General features: G+C 41.6%; 1 protein-coding gene across 13 annotated transcripts in view; it reads left to right on the top strand.

Moving 5' to 3' along the window:
* Positions 1-11,776, top strand: part of ZBTB38 (zinc finger and BTB domain containing 38) — an 81,919-nt gene extending 70,143 nt beyond the window's left edge. For 10 of the 13 annotated variants that reach the window (XM_030816726.1, XM_030816729.1, XM_012508589.2 and 7 more), the window contains one exon: positions 5,255-11,776. In XM_030816726.1, the coding sequence (XP_030672586.1) occupies positions 5,255-8,839 (3,585 nt within the window). In that variant the 3' untranslated portion in view covers positions 8,840-11,776. Of the gene's footprint in view, positions 1-1,185; positions 1,228-3,923; positions 3,980-4,680; positions 4,686-5,254 lie in introns of those variants that run through there. The other 3 variants (XM_030816734.1, XM_030816733.1, XM_030816735.1) reach the window with 3 other exon arrangements.
* The last annotated feature ends 507 nt before the right edge of the window (positions 11,777-12,283 follow it).

The following is a 12,283-nucleotide window of genomic DNA, read 5'->3' as shown; positions in this document are numbered from 1 at the left end:
AAGTTCCATTTGCAGATTTGGACTTTTCGTTTTAAGCAGTTGCATTGACTCCTGGATTATAAACTTCTTGAGGGCATGAAACTCTGACTGTCTCTTTCTGCCTGAAGTTCCCTTTTCTCCTCTTGTCCATATCTGCAGCACTCAATTCCAGCAGCAGGATCCAGTACATGCCACATCCTCCTGCAGGGAGTTTCTCAGCCTCCCCCTTCTGCCTCCCTTACTCTCTGTTGAACTCCCATACCTTTTCCCTGCATGCCTGATCCTGGATGTTCCCTGGGTATCTTTGTTTTGCAGTGTTTCATGAACACATCTTAGTTCCCCTGCCACCCTGCAAACCTTTGAGTGTAGAATTTTTGTTTCTCTTACGGCACTGAGGTTTAGTGTCAGCCCTTAGAACGGTTCTGGCTGGTTGATTAAAAACTACCTGAAATAAGGTGCTCCTCTGGAACAACGTGGGAAGGACACTTTCCAATGTTTACTTTGTGTGCTTTTTCAATTTGATATCATATGAATGTATTATTTATTCACAAAAGAAATTAAGGTATAAAAATACATATGGATTCCAGGGTCTCACCCCAGCTGTTCTAAACCAGAATCTCTATAGGAGCAGGGGAGGTGGAATCTGTAAAACTGTACTATCTGAATACCTCCCAGGTGATTTTGATGCCTGGCCAGGTTTAGGAACCACTGTCTCAAAGCATATAATAGGTATTCAGTAAGCATTCATTCAAAGGAGGAATGAACGCTTGTCTTTTTTCTTTTCCTTTTATTTCTTTATTTATTTTTTTTGAGATGGAGTCTCGCTCTGTTGCCCAGGCTGGAGTGCAGTGGCGCAATCTTGGCTCACTGCAGTCTCTGCCTCCTGGGTTCAAGCAATTCGTCTGCCTCAGCCTCCCGAGTAGCTGGGACTACAGGCGGACGCCACTATGCCCAGCTGATTGAACGCATGTCTTTCTATAGCACTTAGCTGATGCCTTCTGCCTAGCAATTGTTCAATAAATATTTGTTAAGAGAATTAAAGTAAATTTTGAGTTCAGATGCCATCACCACCTCCAACACCCCATCCCACTTTCTTTCTTTCTTTCTTTTTTTTTTTTTTTTGAGATGGAGTTTCGCTCTTGTTGCCCAGGCTGGAGTACAATGGCACAATCTTGGCTCACCACAACCTCCACCTCCTGGGTTCAAGCAGTTCTCCTGTCTCAGCCTCCCGTGTAGCTGGGATTACAGGTATGTGCCACCATGCCCGGCTAATTTTGTATTTTTAGTAGAGACGGGGTTTCACCATGTTGGTGAGGCTGGTCATGAACTCCCGACCTCAGGTGATCCACCTGCCTCGGCCTCCCAAAGTGCTGGGATTACAGGCATGAGCCACCACGCCTGGCCCACCCCATCCCACTTTCTTAGCCGGGAAGTCGAGTCATCTGTTCTTCCCCAGGCTCTCACTCTGTCTGGGGTGAATAGCTACTTCTCACCTGGACCACTGTGATGGCCTATTGGTCTCCTGCCTGCAGCCTGCCTCCCTCTGAGACTTTCAGCATACTGCAGGCTGCGTGATTTTTTTTAAAAAAGCTCAAATTTCATTATAACTCTCAGTGGTTCCCTATTCCCTGCAATATAAAATTTAGCTGTAGGGAGTCCTTTAGGGCCCTTTATGATCTGGTCTGACCCTTCTTTCCCAGGCTGTCTCATTCAACAAATACATGCTAAGGCCTGCCACGTGCCTGGCCCCACGTAGACGCTGTCGACTGGGCCACACATGCCACTCCTGCTACCACTCAGACTCCCTCGTCAGCCCCTGAGAACAGTACCCAATTTGATCATTTTTAATTTTTTTTGCCTATGGTGTTCCTTCTGCTTACAGCATCCTTCCTATACCCCTGTTTTATTTATTTATGGAAGTAATCCAGGGCCTCTGTAAATAATTGTACTTAATTGTACTTACTCTTCTAACATTTTATACTTATCTCCAGTATAAGGCCTGCCATCATGGATTCCAATGATTAGTTGACAGTTCTCTTTCTTCCCCTAGACTCTGGGCTCCTTGAGAACAGAGACTTGCCTTCCTCCTGTTCCTATCTCCAGTATATCTCTAGCACCCAAGTACCATGTCTGACCATATTAACGTGTTTGCTGGATAAAGTTGTTAAAAGGTGTGTCAAGAAGGCAAATCAAGGTGCTACTTAGTAACTATGATTTTTAAAGGCTTTCTGACACACAAAGGTAGATATCCCCCCCTGAAAAATGTCATGCTTGGATTTTGCAAAGTTATGACAATATTTTAATGACATATATAATGATTCTTATTGTATATGTTGTTCTGTTAAGTATGACTACGATATTATTCCATGTTAAGAGTTGGCCTTTTGCCAACCATCCTAACTGAACAATCTGAGAGAAGAATCAGAACTCCACAGACTGGTTGGAGCTTTGTATATTGTAAATCTGAGTCAGGACACCCTAGAGTGTTCATTAGCCTGATGTGAAATGCCGTATTCCCCAAATGGAAGCAGAGCCTAAAGGGAGGTTCAGGATGCTGTGAAGCAGAATGTTTTGGAAGAAGCAGTACTTTTGAATTGGAAAGACAAAATAGATGACGTCAGCATAGACTTAAGCCACCTTTTTGAATCATATAGCATGTGTTTTGTCAGATCTGAAGCTATCTAGTCAGGCTGATAAAGAATTAAAATAACATGTGGGCTTCCAAGAAGCCAGACATGATAAAAATATATGAGTCAGGGGAGAAAGGAGATCCTACAGGGGTCCAGAGCTGAGAGACTTCAAAGAAGGCAAAAGAAACATCAGCAAAGTATATGCTATTGACCTGTGACCCAGGGAAGGACAGACTCCTTCACCCTGGGGTGACCCTTTCTCCCTTCAGAGGCAAAGAGGAAGTCATAAGATTCCATTTCGTTTCATTCTAGTTTTATATGTAGAAATAATCCCCCATACTTCTAGAAAAGATTCATGGAAGATTACAGTTAAAGGCAGGGTAAACAAGAGCAGAAGAACTAATGTTAAATAAAGAAAATGAAACAGTAGGCACACCAGAAACCCAGGCTAAGAATAGCTACAACAATTGATGATAAAAGTTAGTTCTGAGCTTTTTGTCTTGAGGATTAAAACAGAAACATGGTGAATATAGTGTTCTCATTATCTGAATTGAAGAATTTGTTAGTAGAAAGGTACTTTTTTCCTATGACTGGATACGATAAAAGAATTTATCAAATGGATCCTTGTATAAAGGACACTAAATAACATAATAGTCACAGCTTATAATAGCAGCTTTACAAAAAGGTAAAGAGAGGTTCTTTGTGTGGCCATCTGGTTCATCCAACTAAATAAATGCCATGAGCTAAATGTTATACTTTAGTGCTAGGAAAACATTGCCACTGAGAGTTAAAGAAGTATCATCAAACTGTAAGGCTTTCTGGAGACGTCTCTTAATACAGAATAGCATAGACTGGATGAATCGCTGGTTAGTATGTTCTGTAGACCAGAGGGGTTTTTTTGTGAGTGTTTTGTTTGTTTGTTTGTTTGTTTGTTTTGCTTTACTTTTAACTGCATGTGGTGATCTATTAGTGGGTAGTGAAATTACTGAGTTGCTGTAAGCATTCTTTAAAAGAAAAGGCTGGGTGCAGTGGCTCACGCCTGTAATCCCAGCACTTTGGGAGGCCGAGGCAGGCAGATCACGAGGTCAAGAGATCGAGACCATCCTGGCCAACATGGTGAAACCCCGTCTCTACTAAAAATACAAAAATTAGCTGGGCGTAGTGGCATGTGCATAGTCCCAGCTACTTGGGAGGCTGAGGCAGGAGAATCGCTTGAACCCTGAGCCGGAGGTTGCAGTGAGCTGAGATCATGCCATTGCACTCCAGCCTGGCGACAGAGCGAGACTCCATCTCAAAAAAAAAAAAAAAAAAAAAGGAAAAGAAAAAAGAAAAATACTAGCACAGAACAGAATGCATCACACTTAGTAAGGGTGAGTGTTAATTTCATTTGTGTCTTAGGTCACTATATACTGTGTATCTCTTACTGTGGGAAGTATGAAAGCTGCTGCTTTTCACTGCCCCTCACTAAAATATCAGTTAGTAAGCTCTAGCACCCCAGACTCATGGAATAGGACTTATATAGAGAATATAGCAAATACAGAGAAGAATGGAGATGGGATCCTCAGACCAGAACAAGAGCCACTGTGCCTTGAAGTTGTGCTAATTCAGGAATCTATGACTAGATTCATTCTTGTCCATTCTTGTCAAAGGAATTAGAAATGTCCTTTCCTGGTTTTACATTTTGCCTCCTTTTTAGTTGCCTTCAGTACCTGACAGTTCTTTTTGAAAACCCTAGTCTACTTTGTCTCTACTAAAGGGGAAACTAGAAAAGGAACCTAATGAGTCCCCACAGGGCCAACAGCGCAGAGAGGCAGGGTGCCCCTGGTGGTCAGACTTGGTTACACACCCTCCAACTCTAGAGATTGACCCTTCTGAGCCACAAATTAGGAAGGGCTCCTTCAGTTCTTGCTTCTTCGCTGAGTGGGCAATAGCTTTGCATATAGGTACCACTTAAGGAAAATTTATTTAAAAAAATAGCCCAGGCAACATGGCGAAACCCTGTCTCTACCAACAATACAAAAATTAGCCCGGGCATGGTGGCTCGCACCTGTGGTCCCAGCTACTCAGGAAGCTGAGGTGAGAGAATTGCTTGAGCCTGGGAAGTGGAGGTTGCAGTGAGCGGAGACTGCACCACTGCACTCCAGCCTGGGTGACAGAGCGAGACTTTGTCTCCAAAAAAAAAATCATTTTCCTGCTTCATGGTTATGACTGGATCATCAGAGTTCTCTTTGAAAATAGGCAGGAAGCTTGTGGCAGGACCATGGCATTGCCCACCTCTAGTAGTTCAAAGCAGCAGCCTTGAATGATGATGAGACCCTTAACATTTCAGAGAGAAAAAAAAAAAAACTCCTCCCCTCCCAAATTTGGACATGTATATATAGCTCCAACTTTGGAGAAAAGGGGAAGGAGTTCTGGGAGGATTTCCAATGATAACAACTATTAGCAATGGTATGAGAAACAGGCTGGGGCAAGAAAAAGATTTAGCTTCTAATGTTGACTCTTGAGTCTTGGGAGCATCAACAGAATGAGATAAAAACCTGAAGTTTCATACAAAAGAAGAGTTTTTCACAGAAGTGGAAAATAGTCTAGAGATAAAGAAGCCACCTGTGGAAGATAATCTGACCATTTCTCTCCTCTTGTTTCAGATGACAGTCATGTCCCTTTCCAGGGACCTCAAGGACGACTTTCACAGTGACACGGTGCTCTCCATCTTAAATGAGCAGCGCATTCGGGGCATTTTATGCGATGTCACTATCATTGTGGAAGATACCAAATTTAAAGCCCACAGCAATGTGCTGGCAGCTTCAAGCCTGTATTTTAAAAATATCTTCTGGAGCCATACAATCTGTATTTCCAGCCACGTCCTGGAGCTGGACGATCTCAAAGCTGAAGTGTTTACTGAAATACTTAATTATATCTACAGTTCCACAGTCGTTGTCAAGAGACAGGAAACAGTCACTGATCTTGCAGCTGCAGGAAAAAAGCTGGGAATATCGTTCTTGGAAGACCTTACTGATCGCAACTTCTCAAATTCCCCGGGTCCCTATGTATTCTGTATTACTGAAAAGGGAGTGGTTAAAGAAGAAAAAAACGAAAAAAGGCATGAAGAACCAGCCATCACTAATGGGCCGAGGATCACAAATGCATTTTCCATCATCGAAACAGAAAATAGTAATAACATGTTTTCCCCGCTGGACTTGAGGGCAAGTTTCAAAAAGGTCTCCGACTCCATGAGAACAGCTAGCCTTTGCCTGGAGAGGACGGACGTCTGCCACGAGGCAGAGCCTGTCCGCACACTCGCCGAGCACTCATACGCTGTCTCTTCCGTAGCCGAGGCTTACAGAAGTCAGCCTGTACGTGAACCTGATGGCAGTTCACCTGGTAACACAGGGAAAGAAAATTGTGAAGCCCTTGCAGCGAAACCGAAAACCTGCCGGAAGCCAAAGACATTCTCCATACCACAGGATTCTGATTCAGCCCCAGAAAATATACCACCCCCTCCAGTATCCAACTTAGAGGTTAATCAAGAAAGAAGTCCACAGCCAGCTGCCGTTCTCACTCGTTCAAAGTCTCCAAACAATGAAGGAGATGTCCATCTTTCCAGGGAAGATGAAAATCAATCTTCTGATGTTCCTGGGCCACCGGCAGCAGAGGTTCCACCTCTGGTGTACAATTGTAGCTGCTGTTCCAAAGCCTTTGACAGCAGCACTCTGCTCAGTGCCCACATGCAGCTTCACAAGCCAACCCAGGAGCCTTTAGTGTGCAAGTATTGCAACAAACAATTCACCACCCTGAACAGGTTGGATCGGCATGAACAGATCTGCATGAGGTCAAGCCACATGCCCATTCCTGGAGGAAACCAACGCTTTTTAGAAAACTATCCTACCATTGGACAAAATGGAGGTTCATTCACAGGTCCAGAACCTTTATTATCTGAAAATAGGATTGGTGAATTTTCCAGTACTGGAAGTACTTTGCCAGACACGGACCACATGGTTAAATTTGTTAATGGGCAAATGCTCTATAGTTGCGTTGTGTGCAAACGTAGTTATGTGACCTTATCTAGCCTCCGAAGACATGCAAATGTTCACTCCTGGAGAAGAACATATCCTTGCCATTACTGCAACAAAGTATTTGCATTGGCTGAGTACAGGACAAGGCATGAAATTTGGCATACGGGAGAAAGACGATATCAGTGCATTTTCTGTCTCGAAACTTTCATGACCTACTACATACTCAAAAATCATCAGAAGTCTTTCCATGCCATCGATCATAGACTTTCCATCAGTAAAAAAACAGCAAATGGAGGCTTGAAGCCTAGTGTCTATCCATATAAACTTTATAGGCTACTGCCTATGAAATGCAAGCGAGCCCCTTATAAGAGCTACCGAAATTCTTCCTATGAAAATGCACGAGAAAACAGTCAAATGAATGAGTCTGCACCTGGTACCTATGTTGTTCAGAATCCACACAGCTCTGAATTACCAACGCTGAATTTCCAAGATACTGTAAACACCCTGACCAACAGTCCAGCCATCCCGTTGGAAACATCTGCATGTCAGGACATACCCACTTCTGCCAATGTAAAAAATGCAGAGGGTACCAAATGGGGAGAGGAGGCATTGAAAATTGATCTTGACAATAACTTTTATTCAACTGAGGTGTCAGTTTCTTCCACTGAAAATGCTGTCAGTTCTGACCTCCAGGCAGGGGATGTACCTGTTTTATCTTTGAGTAATAGTGAGAATGCCGCGTCTGTGATCAGCTACAGTGGCTCTGCACCCTCGGTCATTGTACACAGCAGCCAGTTTTCATCAGTGATCATGCACAGCAATGCCATTGCTGCCATGACCAGCAGCAACCACAGAGCCTTTTCAGACCCAGCTGTCAGTCAGTCCCTGAAAGATGACAGTAAGCCCGAGCCAGAGAAAGTGGGTAGGTTTGCAAGCAGACCCAAAAGCATTAAGGAGAAAAAGAAAACTACATCACATACCAGGGGAGAAATACCGGAGGAGTCAAACTATGTTGCTGATCCTGGAGGATCATTGAGCAAAACCACAAATATTGCTGAAGAAACCAGTAAAATTGAAACCTACATTGCAAAACCTGCTCTGCCGGGAACCTCCACAAATAGTAACGTTGCACCCCTTTGCCAGATAACAGTGAAAATTGGAAACGAAGCCATTGTGAAAAGGCACATTCTAGGATCTAAACTGTTTTATAAAAGAGGGAGAAGACCCAAGTATCAGATGCAGGAGGACACTTTGCCACAGGGGAATGACCCAGAACCCAGTGGAGACAGCCCACTCGGGCTTTGCCAATCCGAGTGCATGGAGATGAGTGAAGTGTTCGATGACGCAAGTGACCAGGATTCCACTGACAAACCGTGGCGCCCTTACTACAACTACAAACCCAAAAAGAAATCCAGACAGTTGAGAAAAATGAGGAAAGTCAACTGGAGGAAGGAGCACGGAAACAGGAGCCCGAGCCATAAATGTAAATACCCAGCAGAACTGGATTGCGCCGTGGGGAAGGCTCCTCAGGATAAACCCTTTGAGGAAGAAGAAACTAAAGAGATGCCCAAGCTGCAGTGTGAACTCTGTGATGGAGACAAAGCAGTGGGGGCTGGAAACCAAGGAAGGCCCCACCGGCATCTTACTTCTCGGCCATATGCCTGCGAGCTCTGCGCCAAGCAGTTCCAGAGCCCTTCCACACTCAAAATGCACATGAGATGTCACACCGGGGAGAAGCCATACCAGTGCAAGACCTGCGGACGGTGCTTTTCGGTGCAAGGAAACTTACAGAAACACGAACGCATCCACCTGGGCTTGAAGGAGTTCATCTGTCAGTATTGCAACAAGGCATTCACCTTGAATGAGACCCTCAAAATCCATGAAAGAATCCATACTGGAGAAAAGCGTTACCACTGTCAGTTCTGCTTTCAGAGATTTTTGTATCTCTCCACCAAAAGGAATCACGAGCAGAGGCATATTCGGGAGCATAATGGGAAGGGTTATGCCTGCTTCCAGTGCCCCAAAATTTGCAAAACAGCTGCTGCCCTTGGAATGCACCAAAAGAAACACTTATTCAAAAGCCCAAGTCAGCAGGAGAAAATAGGTGACATGTGCCACGAAAACTCAAATCCCTTGGAGAATCAACATTTCATTGATTCAGAAGACAATGACCAAAAGGATAACATACAAACCGGTGTGGAAAATGTTGTCCTTTGAGTGGCAAGAGTTAGAAAAATCTTCAAAAACATAGTTGGTGGTTTTTTTTAGTTATGATTTAAGTTTAGTTTAATTTTGTTCACATGACAGTCATGAAGGAGTTAAATTAAAAAAAAAAAAAAAAAACTCATTTGTGAAAATTCCAGAAAAAGGATCCTAATATCTACTTTGGGTTTTAGCATTAACTTTATGCAAAGTGCACAAAAACAAAATAGCTGACTCCTCCAATATCCCAAGTTTCTTGTGAAAGTTAATGAAGTTCTTAGCTGTGGTATTTCTACCAGTGAAAAAAGGAGTTTAATTTTCGCCTAGTTTAAAACTTTCTAATAATTGCTAATAAGAACTGGCTGCTGAACTGTCTTTAGTCACTGGAGAAAATAAGGGTCAGATATCCTGAAGATGGCATCTTCGTAAATATGTTACGTGGTAATGAGCTGTGTGACGGTGTTTATTCACTTCTGGCTTCTGCACTATTAAAATTTGTTTAAATTAATGGATACACATGAAATACTTAAACAATATAACTGAAATTATGTGCATAATGAGTAACCTAAAGTAGGACATTCATACATTATGTAGAACTACTTTTCTGCAACACAAACCTTGTAAAATACATATATAAATCACTATAACTTTTAACTGTCCATATCCCCTGTAGAGAATTATGAGGAGCAATAGATCTGCAAATAATGAGGACTCATGTAAAAATCAATAGAAAGCATTTTGAATATGATTTAAGAGCATGTGAATGCTTTTAGATGGAATGCTGTTCCCTTGAAGTTATGGCTGAGCTGTTCTTAGAACTGGTCTACTCAATTCACAGAAAACATAGGTCATGCCTTATCTATGGGGGAACACCCTCCCAGAATTTACCTGTGATTACCTTTGCTGCATATTACTTTGCAATGGCCTCATCTCAGAGAATGAAAGAGGGTCACGTTCTTCTGAAACTCTCTGCAGTCTTCCAGCCACCACAAGGCCATGGATGTGGGGGTCTATTCCAGACAGACTTAAAGGTTCAAGTGGAACCTGCCATCTCCCATTCCACTGAAGGACTATCCAAGAGATTTAGTGCAAGGTACACTGCAGTAGTGAATTCCCAGGCACTTGAAAGTGACTGCCTAATCCCTACAATTACTAGCCTTCTTGGAGATTATGCAGCCCACAAGTACAGACTAGTATAAAGCAAAAGGACAAAGGAACCCCCACCCTCCACCCCACCCATTAATGACTTGAGTGGGCAAGAAGAAGTGATGGCCTTCCTTGCCTAAAATAGTAGCTTTGTTTTTAGGGGATGGGAAGGTAGGATGTGGAGTGACATGGTTCTATCCTTTACTTATGAGACTCAGAAATATATCTACAAAGCCAGATGCTCTGTCTTCATATTTGCAGGCATCTAGACCCCTTGCTAAAAACCCAGTGAAGTTTTTTTTTAATGTTCTTTGACCCACACCATCAACATTACCCTAAAATCTAATTGCCCTACAGCATATTCTATCACGTGGACTAGGTTCCTGGAAAGCTGGAACTCATGATTCTTTTTTAAACTGCCAGAATAGAAGGGAGAGAGAAAACATTTCTACCCCTTTGATCACCGGTGTGAACAGAATCCGGAATGCAGTTTCAGCGTGACCTGCAGTCATTCATGTTCATTGGATTTGACAGATGGAAACCCAAGGTTATCGAAGATTGGAAGGTTATCATTGTGAAGAAGTAGCTCAAAGGACTCCGGTTTCTGTCTACAAGTGTGATGTCTCCATGAAGAAGACTTTGTATGGATTTGGGTGGGTAAGAAAGCATTTAAACGCCCAGGAAAGGACATGATTAAAGTTGACCTTTTAATACTGTAGTACCTTGCTGTTAAGTAACCCCACTATTGTATCTGCATTTATCTTTTGTTCATCTACGTTCACTTACATACAGTATTATATAAGTAGAGAAAAATGGGAAAATGCAAGCAAATTCAACTTTATTTTATACATTGTATATATGTATACCCTACACTATTCATTTCGGTTTTATTAAAGAGATAGTCACAAAGGGCTTATGAAAATCATTTTTGAATTGATAATTAGAATATTGAATAAGCAATCCTATGATCCACTAATTTGTTTTATCAGTTACTATGAATCAAAGACAATTACTGTGTATTCTAGTCATTTTGATTTGAGTTAACCCCAAATATAAAATTACCTGTAGTGATGTCTCTCTCCCAGCCCTTATATGTGGATATTTTTTAAGTGGACTTGTATGCTGATAATTCTAGACCAAAGTAAATATGGCAGAATATTTATACATGAAAAAATAATTTTGCAAATATTTTCTATAATTGTACTCATTTAAAATGTTGATAGCTTGTGTTAGTTTCAGGGAGGGGTGTATATTTTGATAAAAAAAATACTTGACTTTGTAATTCTGTATATTCTATACAATTTATAGCAGAGCCGTTTTAAGACAGCCTTGTCACATTTTTTTGTTAATTGTGAAAATTTTATTGAGTGATGTTTAAGTATGCATTGAGTACATGACCAACTAGAATTAAAGTAAGTGTAAACAGTGAACATACTGTATGCTGTACAAGATATAATGTAACTTGCTGTTTTAGCATCTGTATTTTGGTTAGAAGATATTATTAAATGCAGATGTTAAGGATTGGAAAAGTCTAATTTTATTTTTAGAAATAATGGATATAAATTTGTTTTTGCTTGATTAAAATAGCTTATTCCTACATTAAGTCTCTTTTTAAATGTTTTAATGTTATTTCTTTTGTGCAGCTATTTCATCTGTGTGAGTCACAGCTTTGTTTCCACGTATTATTCAGTTTATTTCTGTTTCCTTACTTGTTTATATTACGCGGTACCTACTTACATGCTTAGGAGTCAAATGGATTATGACATTAGGAAAAAAAGCAGAATAAAAGAGATTGAAGCCTTCTGATGATTGAGTGTTTTGGATAGGCCTGATCTTATAATGATAAATCAGAGAATGAAATGCTCTCCAGGAAGCATTCTGCTCCACTCATCCGCGGGAAACAAATTACATTTATTGAGTACCAGGCACTGGGCAATGTCTTTACATAGGCAATTTCATTAACACACACACACCAGAATTCGACCTCATTATCCTCGTTCTATAGTGACTTTGAGAAGGTCTCACAACCAGACAAAGCCGGGATGCTAACATAGGTCTGCCTGACTCCAAAGCCCATGTTTTTGTTCCTTCTCAACACTGTAGAGAGAAATGATTTATAGAAACTGAACAGAGTATGAGGAAAGGAGATACGATAAAGTAATGCAGCTTTAGGATGCCAGTTAGTGACTGCCCTGGAACAGGATTAAAGGAGGCTGGGTCAGGTTCAGCTTCCCCTGAATTGGGCTTCTTTTATATCTCAGGAGATTGCCCTATAAAATCAGTAAAATTTGTGCACTTTTTTAAGGATATGGA

This window comes from Nomascus leucogenys, chromosome 8, assembly GCF_006542625.1.
Source record: "Nomascus leucogenys isolate Asia chromosome 8, Asia_NLE_v1, whole genome shotgun sequence".
NCBI classification, from domain to species: Eukaryota; Metazoa; Chordata; class Mammalia; order Primates; family Hylobatidae; genus Nomascus; species Nomascus leucogenys.
Note: the sequence above shows the minus strand (reverse complement) of the source record. Positions and strands in the feature narration are given on the sequence as shown.